At 36.3% G+C, this 20945-nt stretch overlaps 2 protein-coding genes across 5 annotated transcripts in view; one reads left to right on the top strand and one right to left on the bottom strand.

The window, feature by feature from the left end:
• Positions 1 to 422, top strand: part of LOC131430917 (annulin) — a 34883-nt gene extending 34461 nt beyond the window's left edge. For all 4 annotated transcript variants that reach the window (XM_058596189.1, XM_058596190.1, XM_058596193.1 and 1 more), the window contains one exon: positions 21 to 422. In XM_058596189.1, coding sequence (XP_058452172.1) covers positions 21 to 233 — 213 coding nt within the window. In that variant the 3' untranslated portion in view covers positions 234 to 422. The remainder of the gene's footprint in view (positions 1 to 20) is intronic.
• LOC131429293 (uncharacterized) lies at positions 381 to 19598 on the bottom strand. The gene is made up of 8 exons (XM_058593351.1): positions 18453 to 19598; positions 10890 to 11189; positions 10398 to 10829; positions 9700 to 10342; positions 4568 to 4656; positions 3725 to 3902; positions 1143 to 1333; positions 381 to 1084 (listed from the first exon to the last, which is right to left on the bottom strand). Exons 1-8 carry the CDS (start codon positions 18517 to 18519, stop codon positions 447 to 449), a joined length of 2538 nt encoding a protein of 845 aa, XP_058449334.1. The 5' UTR covers positions 18520 to 19598; the 3' UTR covers positions 381 to 446.
• Positions 19599 to 20945: the final 1347 nt, after the last annotated feature.

Below are 20945 nucleotides of genomic sequence, written 5' to 3'. Positions count from 1 at the left end.
TTGAATTTTATGTTTTTTAGCATTCGGAAGTAGAAGTAGATGAAGTTATAAGCAATACATTTAGTATGACGCCTCCATTTGCCGGTCGAGCGACGATTGCTGCAAAGTTTACATCTAAGGAATTGGACGATGTTGATGGGTTCCTTGCTTTTGAGGTTAGCCCACGGTTAGAAGATATACTCATGGTGACCACCGAAAACGAAATCATCGCGCGAACTGATGTGCTTGATTAGGCTTGCCATCAGAATAGATATTTTTGCTTTATGGAAGTAAAGTGTGTTCATGCCATTTAATCGCTGCAGCCAATTTAGTATTAACTTACAACAGCCAGTGCAGGTTCCGAAACCTTTCTAACCATGACAATATTAGAATTATAACAGTTTGTTGATTATATTTTATTTACTGAATATTATTCATACAATACTGGAACACTGTGCATGAAAATATCACCTACTGAGTCCTCTTCCGAACCTTGGTTCTGCGTTGGTTTCTAGGAAGTGAACACCTCGTGCTTCAATTGGAACAGCATCGCCCATTGGAACAGCTCCCGAACGGCAGTTGTTGCGTTTATACTGGTTCAAATCTTCGCAAGGATATGCCATGAATGCATTTCTAGTGACGATAGATTCTGCGTAGTACTCGTATGATCGACCGTGACTGCAAGCACCGGTAAAGTCGTTCATTCCGCCGCATCCGGGTTGGTTGGCCCGTCCGCCGTTGGGATAGAAATCTACATGGCCGAGATTTTTATCATGTCCCAACATACCGGCGCAAGTGTGAATAATATCAACGAAGCGAGCATCGCTAGGATCAATCAGTTTATCTGGTTGTTGATCTTGAAATCCCGGAAGGGCAGGATCAAGTCCCGTTACCCGAGCCACCTTTCCCGACCGAACAAAACTTCCAGCAAACCCTGAAGTGTGGGCTCCTAAACTATGTCCTATGATGTGAATCGAGCTGAGATCAGTTCCTCTTTCCGCTACCATTCGATCAATCAGTGCCCCTACGTGTCGGCCTACGTCGCGTGTAGCTGAAGCCGACTTGAAGTAGAAGGTGTCATGAGCCAGCGGACTCCAATCAACGACTGAAAGACAAAATAAATGCGAGTTGATCTTGCAAAATATTGTAGTTTAGAAAGTTACCAAACACATTCATATCATTTTGTTTCAGATACGCTTCCTTTATTAATTGGCTGACGGGACTACTAATTGAATTGCGCCAACCATGAATGACAAATTTGGTTGGTAAACTAGGATCGTAAGATAAATCCAGTTTCAATGGAGCGGCAGGATCGTTTATATATTTGAATGATTTCGGGTTCTGTTTGGTGTTTCTGAAAAATTGAATTTAAAAATTGAAAACAAATGCTTAGTGTTATAATGCAAAATATATGGCCGAGTTTAACTTAAGCATAAAATCTGTTTAGGATATTGGTAACATATAAATTTGACTAAATTTGAAGGAACACAAACAATGTTTGCGCAACCAGGCTTCTATAATAAAGAGTAAACAAACAAGATAGTGATCGAGCGGTGGTTCGGGAGAGCAGCCCCGACCAGGACAGAAGATTAAGTTCCGCATCCGGAATGCAGTTCCGGGACATTCAAGTCTTTCAAAGGAAGAGATCCAAGAATTTTGTATGTTAAGGCTTGTTCGCGATAAATCTGGACAGATTGAATTTGGAATAAACCAAATTTTCTTATTTTTACGTTTCGCATTCAGCTCATCAGTGCATTAGCAGATTATGTTGATCTGCTAATGCCACGTCGCGGATCAACATAATCCGCTAAGCAGACGTTAAGTACTTGCTACGTACAAGTCACTTGCTTAAGTCCTTCCTGACGTCCCGAAAGTACGAAACATATTGACGGCATTCTGACCGCCAACAGGTTGTAGTCATTAAGGGGTTTTGGTACCTCTTGGGTACCGGTTTGTGCAAAAGTACACATGACTAAATTTACTTATTTTTACGTTTCGCATTCAGCTCATCAGTGCATTAGCAGATTATGTTGATTATGTTTCGTACTTTCGGGACGTCAGGAAGGACTTAAGCAAGTGACTTGTACGTAGCAAGTACTTTACGTCTGCTTAGCGGATTATGTTGATCCGCGACGTGGCATTAGTAGATCAACATAATCTGCTAACGCACTGATGAGCTGAATGCGAAACGTAAAAATAAGCAAATTTTCTGTTAGTTCTATCCCAGATTCATTTTCTTCATTCATTTTTTCTTCATTCCGAAATGCTCCTCTTCGCCGTGCCGTTGCATGACAGTATAAAGACATTCTGGAAAGTTGTAGTAAATAAGTTTCATCGTTAATTATCACGCAGGAAAACTTTATCAAATATTTGTGATTCAAGTTGCGAGTCCAGGTTTTAGCTGTCACATTCTGTTCATCATTATGGTTCGGAACAGTTTTCACTTCACACCGGTGCTCTTCTATCGCTCCCAGCCTTCCAAGCTATTGTTAAACGTGTATTGAAAGATTTAAGAACGTTGTGGACAGTGATTGCAGGAAAACCAAGCTTTTTTGCAAGTTTTCTTACTGATAGATCCGGATTTCCATTGCGATCGCATTTGTTAAAAGAGAAAGAACAAGTCTTGTTTCGGAATATAGTGGCTGAACTTCAATTTTTTGACGAATGTTGGAATCATTGAATTTCGAGTTGCAGCTTTTGGACTACGAATTCCAAGAGTAAGAAAAGCCTCGGAAATGTGAGTTGGTAAAATTCAAGCGTTACATATTACTCTATATACCCTTTTCTTGAGGGAGGATTTTGCGGTACTATCCTGCTATGGTTTAGAGGCAGATGGTTCTCCAATCGTGTCTTCGTTCATGCTCCTGTTGTTGATGTTGATGTGAGGCTCGCTAGAACGATTTCAATCCCACAAGGTAACTCACTAGGGATAACAAGAAAACAATTTCTGCACACTTCGTTCTCGATGAAAAGAATCTACGCGTTGAGGCATTTTTTTTACAAATTATTGCTTTTACTTTTTACTTTGCAAATTATTGCTTTGGCAGGTTAAACGAATTTTGGTATCGGTTTTTCTTGCACGTTCTTCACACCTGGTTGCGTTTGCTCTTTTAGCAATATTACAGTTTCATTCATTGTTAAGTGAATCTCGATATGTATGAAATCGAAGGTAGCATTAGTTACAATGACGCACTTCACACGAAGTTGTTTGCTTATACCGTTATGACTGAAAGTGATTCATGACTGTATCGAACGAAACACAAAACCGAACTCATTTATAACGTTGTGATTGTGGAACGAACCAAGCTCGTGCATACTCATATGCATAAGCCATGAAGACCGAAATTTGAGAATTTCAACCCCTTCGTAGACATTCGTATACTTTATTAGATTTTATATTTCACTTTTTGTAAAAACACTGTTATTTCGAAACGAACATCGACTCTCTGAGATTAAAAATTTTAAATGACGTTTTGGCGGAAATAGAGTTTTTTTTATTAGAAAATCAAGATAAGAAATGTGTAATTTTTCACAAATCTTGATTTTATAATGAAATTTCGTGTGAATACATTAATTTCAACAAAGTAATTCATTATTTCAATTAATTGAATGAACAGTTTTGCAACATATTTTCTTATGAATTATTATCTCAACTAGATAAAGTTGCAATTGATGTTGGCGTAACTAAGTTCCTTCAACACACTCATATTCTTCATAGCGTTACAGACATCCAGCATTTACTTACTGCCTATGCAAATAGAATGTGACATCGTCATTACAGTTGGTACCGGCCCGTTCCGCCGAGGTATCGTTGGGTGTCGTCAGATCTACAATGTGCGGCATACCCTGATCATCCGGCAGGAACATCCAGGTAACTCCATAGTTTGGATCAATACTTCTCATCTGTTCCATGTCACACTTCACTACAAGTAAAACAAAACACGAAAGCCGATCAGAGATAATCTGATATTGCTGTTCATAAACGGGTACTAGTTTTCACACATTCAAACAGATTCTTCAGCAGCATATGTTGACACATGAACGTAATCAAAAAGTCAAACATGACAGCTTTTCATAGACGTTTGCCGCGATCGGACACTGAACCAACTGATCATGTTACGGATGCGACTGTGGTTAACTAGCGACGCTTTGATAAATCTAACGATTCTCTGATTGGAGGCTCTTGCAAATAATATTAAAAAAACTTTTTTCCACACTCTGGATAGAACTGATATTGCCGCTTAGAAGTTCTAACCAGTATTGTGGCTTTGGTGTTTGATGGTATTGTGAAACTCATGCGCGGACATTTGTTAGCTAATGACTAACAGTTTATTGACGCCCAATGGTGATGAGATGACTTGTGTGTTCAATTATGGTCCAAGGTAAATAATTATTTCGGCAGTTTAAAATGTCACGCTCCGCTCGTTAGTATACGCATTCTATAAACATTTGTAGGCAGTTAATTCGGGACGGGCTTGATCTAACTTGCAAAGTGTTATGCGAATAACATCAATGAAGAATTAGAATTCTGTCTTGGAACTGTTTGCACACTTTTCTTAAAACAATCCAATATATAAAGAGTATCCACCTGGAAAAACTATTAGTGAAGCTAGAAAAATTTTCACTTTTACGATATCCAACACTTTCATACTTTCTTTTTCAAGAATCGAAGGGAAACTGAAGCATTTTCCGCAACACCTTATTCATTTTAAAGACTTTTACTTTGAAAATGATAACTACCATAGACGCATGACTGTTATCGGTTTCCCAGTAGTCATATGAACCTTCAAAATGAAAAATTCGCTGGAAAACAGGTTTTGTCTTGGGGTACTTCCTCGGTATGCCTTACGCCATGTTCGCTGAGTTTATTTCACTATTGCAAGACACAATACTGTATATTGGTTTCTACATTCTTTGGTTTCAGTAAATAGTAGAGGTACTGGTTTCTGAATAATAATTGAATACTTATCAATCACTCCGTTTGTGTATTACCTGTTAATAATAGCGCAACAGAGGAATTTATGTAAGTCGGAAACTGTAAATTTTTCAACAATTGCATCGAAAAAAGGTTGTAGGAAATTAATTGAATACTTAAAAGAATGTATAGAATAAAATGTTGGATGCTTTATTTGGGTTAAAATTAAAAAAGTCGCATCTGTAATTTTTTTCAATAGTTTTTTTTTAAACATAAACTTAAAACCAGCTCGTGATATTATTCATACACAATAATTAACATATTCCAAGTTGGCGAAAGCGATCACAAAAATAAATCCATCGGTTTTAGGACAGTCAGTCTTGTGTCGGATTGGTTTATCTATCGTTGCAAAATGAATAATTTTCCTTACTGAAGACATGTGTAAAGTATTACCCAAACCGGAAAATTAGAAATCTGATGACTTATTGATACATTCTTATATATAAAGGCTGTGAAAATCGACGTTTGAATCGAGACTTGGAGAAACAAATGTCGCATACCATTAGACTCAGCTCGTCGAGATCTCCAAATGTGTTTGTCAGATTTAAATGAAAGGTCCTATGGTTCCATGAACTACTGATGAACTTGAACCGGATCCGATTTTTGGTTCCGGAAGTACACAGTGATAAACCCAAAAAAAAAAGAAAAATGTGCACTCATTTTTCTCGGAAATGGCAGAACGGATTTTCACCACAGATATGACTGGTCTTATGGACCCATAGACAGCTATTGAATTTTATCCGACTCCATCCGGTTCCGAATTTACAGAGTGATAAGTATTAGAAACATTAAATTTAATGATCGTGTTTTTATCTAAGCAGAAGGCTTTTTGTCTCATCGATTACTATTCAATGTTACTCGGATCCGATGTCCGATTTTGAAATTCCAAAGTGTTGAGTGTTCTTAGAACAAGGCATGCAATGGTTCTGTACGCTATGAATCGGGTGCGAAGTCTGTTGAAACAGAAGGTCAAATTCGACAGAAGCAATGTTATAGCTTTCACTAACATGGTGTGTATGTCAATTTTTTGCTGTGATTCTGAGTGACTGTTCGTAGCAGATAGCGATTGTGCTTCTTCGATAGGTAACTCAATTGTCAAAATAAGATTGGTTATGATTTTTCATACCGAAAAGCACATTAGACGGCCATATTCCGATACGTGCGTGAAGCGAGATATTGACACAAATATGCTTCTGGAAAAAGCCAATGAGTTTCTCTTTTGCACAGTACGGGTGGAAACAAAAATTCTGATAGTTTTGCTTAAGGTACATATTCTCTTACTTTGGATTTTTTATGATTATTTAGAGTTGTTACTATTTTATGATTATGTAGAGTTTTCTTACATATACAACATCGTGAAATATTTCAAGAATTATTGGAGTTTTATTTATTGAATTGGGATAAAATATTTTCAATATAATAATAGGCACAATCGCATTTGCTCATGTATCTTCGAGAACATGCATTGAAATTACATTTAACTCCAATTTCCACTTTTAGTGCTGATATTCAATGATATTATATTGATCACTAGATCCCAAGTTAAAGATATTTAGCTCACATCAAGCAATGATATTGGTTCTGAGCTTAGAAACCTATAATGTATTTCAAAAGGAATAATCTTTGTACTGTAAAAGGTGGACTATTTCGTGAAGGCAACAATCCGTCGTATCATCCTACAGGTTTACTATCATTAATACTAAAAAACCCTTCCTAATCCACCTAGTGTTGTGATAATGCCTTTCTCTTCTTTCATAACAGTATCATGAAAACACTGCTTCAATGCTTTTGCATTAGATTTCGCTACCCAGAATAAACATAACTAAACAACTGCTGTTACAAAAGCAGTTTTCCGGTAAAATAAATAGTTTTACGACCACATTCCATATCCATTGCCATTCGTGTTTTAAATTAATGGTTCCTATTTTGCGGGTTTACTTATAGAAGGTAGGTAAATCGTTATTTCGCAATAATTTCTGCAAGAGGAAATCCATTTAGGAATGTGTTTGTTGCTGATCGAATTTGTTAGTGGAAGTAATCTGAAACTGAAATAATTTTCCCCGAGCAGTCATAAGGAAAACGGAAGAGTTTTAGACTAAGATTTTCGTTTTTCTTGAATTGTAATTTATAGCAGAATGAACGGATTGGTTTATTTTTTAACCATATGGAAGATTTGTTGATTAAAATCAGGAAAAGAAGCGCCGGAAGTTGTTTCTACGCACACATTGTTGACATTACTCATACGCTTGCAGTATTGTTGCTTAATTATGTAAAATCTTGCTTCTTAATTAAGTAAAATCTTTTTTGTCTTTTTTAGAAGCAGAATATGAGATGTACTTTGAAGCGAACGTCAAGAAGATCCACGGTCTAGAGAATCTCGTCGGAAAGTCCCGCCTCGATGTTCCAAAAGAATAAGGTTGATAAATTTGCCAAGAAATTCTTGGCGTGGCAAGCGATTTGTGGGTGTGGCAAATTTAGTAAACCGTACACGACGATAGATATAAAATTTTTGTTTTAAGCCACCTAGTAGCGTTATGATGCCTTTCTCATATCTATCATATTCTCATACACAATACTGTGGTGTTCTATTCAAAATGTTTCTCTTCGATTCTTCAACGAAACCAAGGGAATTGTTTGTGCATTAACTAGTATAACGTACAGAATGAAACACGATAAAAGTTCCACTATTGTAGGTACTTCTGGCATCGGAGCCCGAGAACTGGTATAATTGATGTCGGCTCGCATGGCCATCAACAAACATGACGTAAAAACTCTACTAGTTTTTATTTAAATTTTGAAGATTTTATACGATTTTGACATCGTACTCTAAACGAAGGTGTAAATTTTTGTTGAATCATAAAATATGCAGTAATTTTTGGAAGGACCATAAGATCTATCATTTGACCCTAAAACTGGGAATATCGATTCTGCAATCTCTGAGCAATGTGAGTGAGTTCCATTTTTGGGCATATGACTATTATTTCCCGTCGTTAATCGAAAACCGGGACCCAAGATAGTCGAAATCGGTTTGGTTGGCTGCCGACTGATAATGGCTACCGATTGAGGTAGTTCTGAGACCAATTTAGATTTGTTTTACTTTTTTTGTTTCGCCGCTTCTAGTGACGGTATAAAATTTTTAATACATTTTACATTATGATTCCGAAACCGGAAATCAGATCCTGGTGAAATTCAGAGATTTTGTATAAGACCACGAGACCCTTCATTTGAATCTTATGAATCTTGTGCAAATCGGTCGAACTATCGCTGAGCAAAATGAGTGAGATCCATTGTGGAATACATGACCACTATTTCCGGTGCTTCCGGGAAACCGAAGACCAAGATTGTCGGAACCGGCATATTGCATGTTGCATTTTCTGACAAATCAATAGCTTTCGAGTGAATTAGGGTAACAGAGGTATTTTGACCACTTTAGGAAGCAGTTGTACAATCTTGTGAAATTAATGTATTAATTCAATACAAAATAGTCCAATTTCAAACAGAGATTACTAATACACATCTTTTATACGATATGAAGCATGTTGTGACATGATACTACCAAGACTGTGTTTGTAATTGTCAATTCCAAATATTACGGTACATGAAGTTTTCGAAATCGAAAAACAAATTTAATGCCGAAAGTCTTAGAATTGCATGAAACGTCGAGATTTAGTGTCATCTCGAAAAATTTGTTTTTTGAAAAAATCGACTTTTTTGGACTTTGTTTTTAAATAACACTAAATCTCGACGTTTCATGCAATTTTAAGATTTTTGGCATCAAAAAAATCTTTCAATTTCGGAAATTTCATGTATGGTGCTTTTTCAAGATCGAAAATTTTCAAACTTTAACCGCTGGGCAGCACCCCTTACCCATGTCCGATTTAGCTCAAATTTTGCATGAGGACTTTTTTCGAGGTGCTTAAACTTTTGAACAGTAGCGCTTTACGAAATTAGAGGTGATCCCAAAATATTGGCACCCTTATATACATTAGAGCGGTAAAAAACAATATGTTTTGTCGGTTACGTCACTTATACCATTATATCTCCGGAACCAAAAGTCACAGCCCTTTGGTCTTCGAACTTGATCAATGGTCCGATAGTAGCTTTTAAACGAGCATAAATTTGTTAAAGTCGGTTCAGCCATCTCTGAGAAAATTGAGCGCGTATAAATATCTTCGAAAAGTGCACACACACATACAGACATTTTTCGATCTCGTCGAACTGAGTCGAATGGTATATAACACTATGGGTCTCCGAGGCTCCGTTCAAAAGTCGGTTTTTCCAGCAATTCTAATACCTTTCTATTGAGAAAGGCAAAACGCATTGCGTTTAATTAAGTAACAAAACAACGATTATTAGTATGTTTAATTAGAAACAGGTTCGTCGCTCCCGGAAATTGGTCATGTTGAACTGTCGTCCAACTAAGCATTTTTCCAGCATTCAAATATAGTCATATTATTGGAAACAGTAGAATCGGTTCTTCAAAGGAAACTTGTTCTATAGGCGAAAACTGGTTCGGTGAGTAGCTTCTTTATAGTGTTGTGTAATCAGCATAAGTACTAAACATAGCCATTTACTGTGATAGTGGTTGACGTTTCAAGTAGTTTATGTATTTTGCTTCGTTATCAGGAAAAAAGTAAAAATATGAGCATTGCTTTTTAAAGTGACAAGACGTGAAGGAAAGGAATGAAAATAGATTGCTTGGTAAATGTGTGCATAAATCATTATATTTTACATTTCAGTGAGCCTAATGCGAGCTTAAAACTGGTATTGTGTAGTGCTCCATAACACTGGCTTCTTTCAGTTGAAGTCTTTTTCTAAAATCCGTCAGACTGTTTTTATAATCAACATTGTTTTTCATTCCGTTTTGGTTAGGAATGCTTTGCTTCTCCTTTGGAGAAGTTTCGAATTTGTTCCTATCTTGTTCTAAAATTTTTCTAATATACTCTTTGGTTAGTTTGTTTGTTCCTACATGGTTAAAATAGGGCCAATCATCACTGTTGGCATTATTTGGATCTTGAGAGTACGGCGTTGGAAACTGTTCCACATTATTGAAGCTCCCATCAAGTTTACCCCATTGATCAATATCGTTTATGAATGGATCTCGATTTAGTCCAAACTTGTTGAGTACGTGATCCTTCTTCTGTAAACCTGTAGTGTCAGTCCATCGACCTATAGCGTAAGGGGAATCCGAATTGGTAGAGATCATGAACATCCCAGTAGTTCCTGTCATACAGTCTTCGCCAGCCATAACCTGGAAGTTGTTATGCGGGCAAAAACCCAACAAGTAATAGATATAACTATCACATTTCCAGCCCCAGAATCCTGTCAGACTTCGTATAGATTCAGCGAAGTAGTCTGGCGCTCGATGATGACTGCACGCCATTGGATCTGTAAGATGTTAAAATTTATTATTAGCAAATTATGCAATCGGACACCAACATACTTTGACCAATAGACCAACATCCCGGTTGGATGATTCCACCGTTCATATAAAAATCCACATGCCCACAGCGCTCAATTTTACCCTGAACAAGTGCGTTTGTATGAATGACGTCTACGAATGCCGCGTCCGTGGGATCAAGCTTATCGTCGATTCCGGAAGTAATAAAGAGGGGTAGTGCCGGGTCCAGTCCGCTTATTCTTTTTAATTTAAATGGTCGCAGTTTAACCGCTACGTAGTTAGTCACTTGTGCTCCCAGGGAAAATCCAATAAGGTGGATATTGTCTGTACCAGAATCTAGAAGACGCTGAACCAGTTGGGCTATACATGTTCCCACATGCTTGGTGTTATGGACTGCGGACGGATAACATGGACCTGGTCCCAGTAAGCTCCAATCGACGTAGAACAAATTGTAACTGTCTCGATTAAGATATTCTGAAACATTGAACCAGAATTAGAGTAACACTGGAAAGATGAATAATTTAGCATACCCACCTCCTTTCATGTTAATCAAAGGCGCCAGGAACATATCCGCATTATAACCGTGGATGATAACTTTCGTTGGGAATGATGGGTTAAAGTATGACGAGCTGAGATTTGATTTCTCCAGAGTTTCGTCGATATGTACGTACTGGCGATCTTCGGGATTAGATCGAGTGTATAAATAGAATTTAACGTCTTCATCCGGGCACGCCCGCTCAATTACCCATGTACAGGAGCCTACAGTGAAACTGCTGCGTGACTCGCGAGCGACAACTGAGATGGCGTTGCCCTCTTCTAGAGACAGTAGCAAAACTGTAATAAAGAATGAAAAAGCGTTCCATGAAAACCTCGTCGTTGTAACGTTGATGCTGCATACACACTTCCGGTGAGGCTCTTTACGTGTAAGCACGTTAATTCGCGGTCAGTGCGTTAGAAGCTCAAGTAATTCGCGAGTAGGAGAGAACATTTTTTCGTGCTGCAGTGGCTCGGCGGTGCGACGTTACGAGATACCATTGGCAGTCAAAAACAATAAAGTCCTAGGGGCTACAAAAGAAACCGATGGATGTATGATCATTGTAACCAACCAAACAAAGAAAGAAGAAGAAAATACTGCATACACATCGGGTATTTATCTTCTTGTTCTTAAAATAGAATATTAAATTATTGGGTGTTTTGAGAGTTTATTTCTGAATTCGACTAATCGGAAGGTACTCCTGACATGTTCATAAGTTCGATGAATTGATTGTGTTTAATAAGATTGACCGAACATAACTATATTCTGTTTTACCCCAAGTCATCTTCTTCTATGAATTTACTGAAAATAAAATTCGAATGATCAGTGTTTTGACCAACGATGGTTAAACAAGACAGTTTGTTATGTTTTGTATATCACATCAAAAAATAGTTTCCATGAATCGTGCTACATTGTTTTACCCCAATTTTCCCACAAACACAGTTTTATGTTGAATTTAGATTTACAATTCCGAAGCAGATTCAACATGACTTATCAAAATTGGGTTGATTAAAATCGATTGATATTACGAACAAAGATAATAAAATTACAAATAGATTCAATGACCGCACGTATATTGTCAATTTATTTCATAAGTCATATAACTGGTTCAAAAAGAACCAAAGAAAGTTCACCCAGCGATACAATTTATAAAATAAAGGGTTGAACGGGCTAGTGCTGTCATTCCAAATTATATGTATTTGGATCACTGAAGTTGGATCAGTTTCTGGATTGTAGATCAATATTTATTCAAAGACTCTGTTAAAGAATAAATTGGGGTAAAACGGTATAAAAAAATTCGTGAGATTATTGAACCTATTTGTACCCTACTTTTCAGGGCTCTCTCCGTAATATCAATCGATTTTAATCGCTTACTTTCGGTATGCAAAAATAAGTTTAACTAGAAATAGCTTATGAAATAAATTGGGGTAAAACGGTATAACAAGATTGGTTCGGTTTTATTTGTGCTCTACTTTTTAGGGCTTTTTCCGTAATATCACTCGATATTAATTAACTGCAATCAACCTCCTTCCGGTATGTGGAAGAAAGCTCAATCAGAAACACGACATATGAAATAAATTGGGGTAAAACGGTATAACAAGATTTGTGCGTTCATTGAACCCTATTTGTTAGTTATTTTTCATCAACCGCAATCAGCCTTCTTTCGAAATGCGAGAGAAAGTTGAACCAATGATACGACTAATGAAATAAATTGCGGTAAAACGGATTAAACAGGCTACTACTGTTACTCCCATTGTATTTAACTTATCACGGATATTTTGTACATAGTATGAACCAATATTAATCGCTCGTATTTTATCTGCTTTTGAATTGTAGATCATATTTCGACTGAATATTATAACTAGAAAAGAAGTGTGGCAAAACGGTACAACGAGTTTTTTGCTGTCATTAAAACTATGTGCAATCGATTAGCTAGACTATTTTACATCAGAAACACTCTATTCGCTCTTCTGCAAGTACACCAAAACAGTGCTCACTGGTCAGTTTCAGTTTTTTCTTCTCTTATAATTTTTAGTTAATTTGATATCGTTAAAAACCGAAAAAAGGAAAAATTAACGAAACGGAGATATGGTAACGTCAATTTAATCAATACATTTTAGATAGAGCTATTACCAGAGTTTCAAAACGCACACATTTTAGTTACAGTTTATTTCTATTTTTTGTGAAATAAATTAAACAACGTTGTTTTTTACAAATTGTAGTACGTTGTATTCTAAACATAGGCCATCTGCTTACACTGGGTCTGACCCTGTCAGCTTGGAGCGATATTATTCTTCAGTCCAGCAACGCCATCGCACGGCATCATTGCTGCTATTTTGGCGCGCACGAATTTGACATTTCTCTCTTACTTCTTTGTAAGAGATTCGATGCGGACTCGCCTGAGGGCGCCATGTTAGCTAAAAAGGTTGTTGACAATGATTTGTTCGGGAAATGTGAGAGCTGGATATCTTGTATCGCCAAGTAATTATACTTATTTTTCTCCACCATCAATAAAAAACGGTAAAAAAATCGCAGGGAAAATAAGTTTATTTTAGACTTTCTCACTTAGAAAGGTTTTGAAATCAATGCGAAAATTGTCTTTTTACCGAGACTAGGAGGGTCGAGAGTCTTATACCATTTGATTTATTTCGTCGAGATCGCTCTAACCGAATACATCTTCCGGTTATGGAATTACAAGCTGATAACCCTAGTCACAAAAAATTCCGCAGTATCTGAAAAAACTCACTTTCTAGCTGCTTGAAGAACACGAAGAATATTTAACAACTTGAAAAATTCAGAACATGTTTCGCGAGAATTACCTCACTGAAAGCTGATGGAGATGCTTTCGTGTATTTGAATTCGAATCGTATTTGAATCCGTTTCGAGTTTAGAACTAGACAATTTTCTCGAATTCGAGTTCTCGAATAATTTGCACATATAGATAACCAGGGGTGGTGGAACAGATTTCACCCAGGTGTGGAGTGAAAATATATTTATGGTAAGTTGGAATGGAGGAGGGAGTTTACTGATGAAGGAAAATGATAAAAACTGCATTTCCAGGTGTGGAATTCCACATCCAGATATTATCCAGGTGTGGAGTTCAGTATACTACCAAATGGGTTTTCACCACCCCTGGTTCGAGTCGGGTACAGAGGAGATTTTAACTTTCAATCGGGTACGGATTGAATATATCGAATAAATCAAATTAGAACGGCTTGCTGGGGATACGTTTAATCCAGTTTCTGTTCTATTATAGATCTTCCATATAGAACTTCTAGCTGCTGAATTTGCTCTTAGAAGTCCGTTAAGATGCGTCGTGTGAACTTTTAAGTGTGAATGAATATCTAAATGTAATGTAGTTTTACCGCATCGCGTTCACTCCGACACGTTTGCTTTGATCAAATTAACTAGCTCGCACGCGCGTCCAGGCGAATTGCGTGACGCTTGCACTCTGACAGCAACCTTATGTCATTTTCGCTTGAGAAAACTGAAACTGACCCAGGGTAGTTTCATAAAAAAAATTGTTCACGAAACAATTGGTTTCAGTTTTCTCAAGCGAAAATGACATAAGGTTGCTGTCAGAGTGCAAGCGTCACGCAATTCGCCTGGAGGCGCGTGCGAGCTAGTTAATTTGATCAAAGCAAAGCAATGGTTTCTTTCTTAGCAAGGGCGATTTGAGCAAACCTAGTATAAAATCCAGGTTCGAAACTGACTCGATTTTTAGTTCAACAACGTTGAAACTAGGTTCGAAACTAGTTTCAAACAAACGTTTTAACAGTAGTTAGAGTGGGAGCTGGGTTAGGATTGGCATCAAACCAAAACGATATTAGAATCAAAGATAAGCTCAAGATTACAATGTGCCATACGATCCTTTGAAAAATGATCGCATGGGACATCAGTAATCGTGAACCAGTAGGATTAGTAATAGTGTAATTTTACTGACCCATCGTTAACAAGCGTCGAAAAACTCCAGAAAAATGCAATGGAAACAATACAAGTTAGAAAGGAAGCAAACATATGTAACACATGGATCAGTAAGTCCCGAGACTAAATCAGAGATGGCGCTCGTAGTAAACCAGTAACCACGTATTTCTAGAGTACTAACCTTTGCTTGAAACGGGTCAAAATTTTATGTCGATCCGACCAGAAACAGCTGAGTTATCGAGGTTGGAGTAAAGTCGTTTTGTAATTTGTTTAAAAAAATGGAAAAAACCGAGTTTCGTGTTTTGATAAAACTTTGTTTTTTTAATGTGTAAAAACACCGTGCAAGCGAAACAATGGATTGAAAAATGTTATACGGACTCTTGTCCATCAAAAGCAACGATTTGTCGGTGGATCGCCGAGTTTAAATGTGGTCGTACCGACACAAATGACGCGGAACGCTCGGGTAGACCTGTGGAAGCCATTACACCGGAAAATGTGAGTGAAGTGACAAAAATTATAATGAAAGATCGTAAAGTGAAGCTCCGTGAGATTGCTGAGATGACACAGATATCATATGGAAGTGTATTTACTATCCTTCATGAAAAATTGAGCATGAAAAAGGTTTTTTCCAAGTGGGTGCCGCGATTGCTTTCGATGGAGCAAAAACAGCAATGAACAAAACAATGAAAACAACAGCGAAATTGAACGAATTAGGCTTTGATCTGCTTCCCCACCCCCCATACTCGCCAGATTTAGCCCCCAGTGACTACTGGCTCTTTGCTGATCTTAAAAAAATGCTCCAGGGAAAAAGATTTGGCTCAAATGAAGAGGTCATCGCTGAAACTGAAGCTTATTTTGAAGCAAAAGATAAATTTTTTGATAAACATGGTATTGAAAAATTGGAAAAACGTTGGAACCTTTGTATCACCCTAAAAGGTGATTATGTTGATGAATAAAAAAAATTTTTGCAAAAAAAATGTTGTTTCCATTGTTAGTCTCGGGACTTATTGATCCATGTGTTATACATCCATCAAAATTGATTTATTGATTAATGGGATGCGACAAAAATAAATTATTAATAATAATTCTATGAATTTTTTACTTTCCTATTTTAAGAATCACTGGATATGCTGCATATTATTCAATATAGTATATTTTTTCAAACGAAAAAAAAAACATTGTCATAATTACGACGCATGTAGCGATCAGACGCTTGTTGTTTTGCTTCAATTGAGTCCTACTTAAGTGATACATTAGAAATCGCAGATCACTCAAGATAGAGAGTTTACCTTTGTGAGAATGCTATTCCTGAACTTTGTAAACTGCGTAAGTCTGATCATTCCGTTTTGTGCTTCTCCCATAAAGAATGACTATTACTGTGAATACCGACTTTTAAACTGATGTCATTTACCATTCCACACAGTTCGTCGAGATCGCCAAACGTCTGTAACTGAATGTATACATGTATATGACAAAAATTTACATCCACGTTTTCCAAGATCAGAACGAATTTTCAAACCTTAGGCTCAATTAAAAGGCACTGTTTCCTCAAAGGAAAATTTCGAACTTCATCTGGATCTGACATCTGGTTCCGTATGTACAGAGCAATGAGTGAAAAGACGCAAATTCAACAGTTTGCCTTTATAAAAGAAGACGAAAAGGCGTGCTCAATTCTCCAAAATAGCATAGAAATTGCTCTAGAGCTAGTCAGTTGATGACCTTCATATGAAGTGACGATGCATAGATTCTTTTATATTCGAAGACAAATAAAGGTCAAACGAACCGACTTCGCAGTGGTGAATGGAGGAAGAGGGGAGAGGGGGACATTCGTCTAGGGCGCTACGAGGGGAGGCAAAACAATCTTTGGTAATTTTTTTGTCAGTTTCCGATAGTGCAGTCGAGGAACCGTTTTTTTGCTCGCTAAACCGAATATAACTTCCGTATCTAGGTATTCCAATGCGACTTTGGTAATACCGATTTATAGTTCCCGATTCCGGAATTACCATGAATTGTAGTAAAAAACTCTAAGTGGAACTTATTGTTTTATTGTGGACACCAATCTTCACAAGCTTCCAACAAGATTGAACAGAAGGTCCAGAAGAACTCGCCGAATAACCATAATTAGGTTGAGGCCGGGTCAAAATAAACGATATAATAATAATAATAATAATAATAATAATAATAATAATAATAATAATAATAATAATAATAATAATAATAATAATAATAATAATAATAATAATAATAATAATAATAATAATAATAATAATAATAATAATAATAATAATAATAATAATAATAATAATAATAACAATAACAATAACAATAATAATAATAATAATAATAATAATAATAATAATAATAATAATAATAATAATAATACTAATAAGGTCAAGAGGTATTTTAGTTCTACTGACTTATATTCATTTTTCCACTGTTCCGCAGGGTGGTGGAAGAGTACGATGGGTAGTACTACCCACTGGAATTTTTCAGAGTGAAATTACCCACCTGAAATTTTAAGTTGAAAGCAATAGTTTGCGACGATGCAAAAATCGAAAGAAATTATTAAAAATTTAACTCAAAACTGTTTTTATTTGTAGTTGGTTCTCGAACAAACTTCTTTTTATTCAAGTGTCCAAGTGTAGTTTTGAAAATATTCCATTCTTATTAAGATGACTTCCCGATCTTACAGTTTACTGGAATCAAAATTTATTAACATTATCTAGAAATTTCAGAAACTGGTAAACATAAAGTAAAGTCATCAGACTTTACAGTCAGATTTGGAAGAAATTTGTCACACGTCTTCATGATAGCAAACCACTAATTCTGCATGGACGAAAACACCAGATTGACTCGAAACCAATACACACTGAGAAAAAATTGGAAAGCTTTTAAAAATTTCACTCCGGTGCAAACCTTAATGGTCATTCCTCGGAGGGTTATACTTTTTTTATGGAAATAAAATGTAACATCTATTTGATTAGTATTTCAAAAAATAAAGAAATTTCTGCTAACATAATTTAAAGCGTTTTTTAAAACTTGAAACTTCATTTGAACAAAATAACATGATTTTTGTAATATGTGCAATAATGAGTAACTTTGTTCCTAAAATAAATCCGTATAAATCTTTTTGGGAACGTTTAAATAGAAAGTCCTATAAAGGTAATTCAGGATACTACAATTCGATGCGAAACTGTCTTGTGTTAACAGACTTCGCCACCGTTTCTCAAGTGCACGGATCATTTGCATGTCTAGTGCTAAGATGCCATGGATATTCCTGGTTAGGACATACAGCAACTGGCGACTGATCTGAAATTCCTCGTGTATAATAAATATATCAGAAATATAGAAAAAAAAAATAAAATTAGCGATGAACAAAACTAAATGATTCGTCGGTAATCGCTTTTCTTAATACAAAGAAATTAAACTCAACTTTTATATATTTTTATTAGCTTACAAATTTATTAAAGGATTGATATTATAAACAGTAATTAGCAATTTACAAATATCATCAACAACACAACGAAATTGTAGAAGAAAGTGCTTAATAATTGTTTAAGATGTATCACTCATAGTCATGGTTTATAGTTTTGTTATAGTTTATAGTTTTTTCAATGATAGTAATTTAGTAAATTTACCCATCAAAACAATCAGTCTTAGTTGTGACATCCTGCGACTAAACTGAATTACCGCATTCGCCATCATCAGCTACGCTTATCAGAACGACATTTCGCACTACAGTTTACATACACCTTCATTAACTGATATCGTTTTACGCACCAATCACAAGTGTCACAATCGATATTTACATTGAACCCATAACACAAGTTTGTTTGGTCACTAACTATTCTCTCATCACGAATCAAACAAAACCCAATCACTAGTACTACTATTTGACTCCACTTTCGCCCATCGCTAGCCCGACAGGTGCACTTCGGTGCTTAGAATCACGGCAACTAAACTGAGCCATAATTCCATTCGAAGCACTCCGCTTTCGGTTACTGAATGGCCACACCAATGATGTCGAAGGCAGTGTCATCTAGTCGCACGTATCGGTCATTCGAATTTTAAGTAGGTATGTTCGCTTTCCTCTTCCCGACTTTTTTAAGCGTTCCGGCATGCACGATACTACACCGTAACTTCAGCTACTTTCCTTTCCACAGGGGTTATTATTTGGTTGCGACAAACAGTTTCATTCCAGGCGTGAAATTTCGGATCCTTCCTCTTCCCAATTATTCCAATCACATTGTTGGTGACTGAACTAACTCAGGTGTTTACCATAGGAGCACACAAGAGCCGAACTGGGTAGAGAGCTCACAGTGACAGGTGTCCATGCGTATGAAATCCATTGCTGGCTGGCCGGAGGGCCATGCTTTTGCTTGATGTTCGTTCACACTTTCATTAAAACTTCGTGCATTGTTTTCATCGAATAAACGCTATCTGGAACAGAGTATTTTCCATTCAAGTCACAAACTCTTGAAAAATTTTATCCATTGTTAATTACTAATTTTCGCTCACTGTTTGGTACGTCACCCTTGGCGTAATCGGTTTAATCTCTTGTTTTCATTTGACGCGTACAACACTAGTGTTAACTTCATTGATTCACGTTAAGAGAAAGGTCGCATTTGAGCGAAACTCTTCTTTTAGTTAATTACGAGTTCATAAAACTTCGCCACTATTGATCCACATTCAATTGGTTTATTTTCAAGGGCACATTTGACAGGATCAATAGCACAGCCGGTAGAGGTTTATAAACCACACTCCACTATCAGCGAGAACGCGTGTTTTACCGATTGTTGTGTTGGTAAACTGAATGGAGAATGCGGTGCGTTTAGTGGAGTGAAATAAGAATTAACGAAAATAAAACTAGATAATAATGAGAAAAAATTGTGGCTAAATTTCTGTTTGAGCTGTTAGTAGAATATTTTCACTAATAGTACTGTTGTTGTACCGTTTAATTCTAATATGTCACGTCATTACACTCTCACAAAGTCACTATTTTCACAGTCACTATTTTCACAAAAGTGTACCAAACGTTATAATACAGATGCGTATTTCGGAGTGTTATTTACATCCTTCTTCAGTGTATCGGTTTTACCGGTTTTACCGATACACTGAAGAAGGATGTAAATAACATTCCAATACACGTATCTGTATTATAACGTTTGACACAATTTTGTGAAAATAGTGACTGTGAAAATAGGGACTTGGTGAGAGTGTAATGACGTGACATAGTAGAATTAAACGGTACAACAACAGTACTATTAGTAATTATTATTTCATAATTTTGGTGGGATTATTACAACGGACTCATGAAATGAAACTAAAATTAGGAACACTCTTAACCTTTTGGACCAGTTTTTTTTAATGTTTTGTCGCTTATTAAAAGTGAGTTCTTTAGATTATTGAATAGTTATGCCTCTCTATATAACAGATTTTTGATATCTTTCCATCAATGTACTTAGATCATTTCCATCTTGATATTATGTAAAATAATGCTCGATTCACCTATAGTGACCTAATGCCTTTCAAATATATTTTAATTTGAATATAGCTTTTCGGTCAATTTGTTTTTACATGTTTACGTTACGTCTTCGACTCACTCACGAAACGTGAACATGTGAAAATGGTTTTGTGCGCCTAGCATAAATTTGGGGGTAAAAACGAACTTTTTCCCCTTCAGATTATCAATTTGTTTTATTTATCAATATTAATTTTGCGTTGCTGGAACATTTCGGAAGTTTTTTTCCACACGGATCGACCGAAATTAGCTCTGCGCCTAATTCGTATTACTGTTTTTGAATTAGTTGATTTTAACAACAAAATTTCCAAAATAACTATGAAATTAGCTAAAATTGAGAATTTACTTTGCTGAAAAAAACTCTTATTTTTAGAGAATGTGTTTAGTTGGCAAATATCCTGGACACAAACCAGCAATATTTCAATCCAACACGAAAATTTGTTTCTATTTATCTATCACCATCATTGCTGAAGGACAGCACAAAGAAAACAAATATGCAATTGGTTTTATTAACAAGTTTATTAGCCAAAAACTCATGGAAAGTGTCAAAGCAAAACAACCCATTAAAAAGCTAAAAAGGACAGTCTTGAAAAAGCCAATTCAACCATTT

Source organism: Malaya genurostris, chromosome 2, assembly GCF_030247185.1.
Source record: "Malaya genurostris strain Urasoe2022 chromosome 2, Malgen_1.1, whole genome shotgun sequence".
NCBI lineage: Eukaryota > Metazoa > Arthropoda > Insecta > Diptera > Culicidae > Malaya > Malaya genurostris.
Note: the sequence above shows the minus strand (reverse complement) of the source record. Positions and strands in the feature narration are given on the sequence as shown.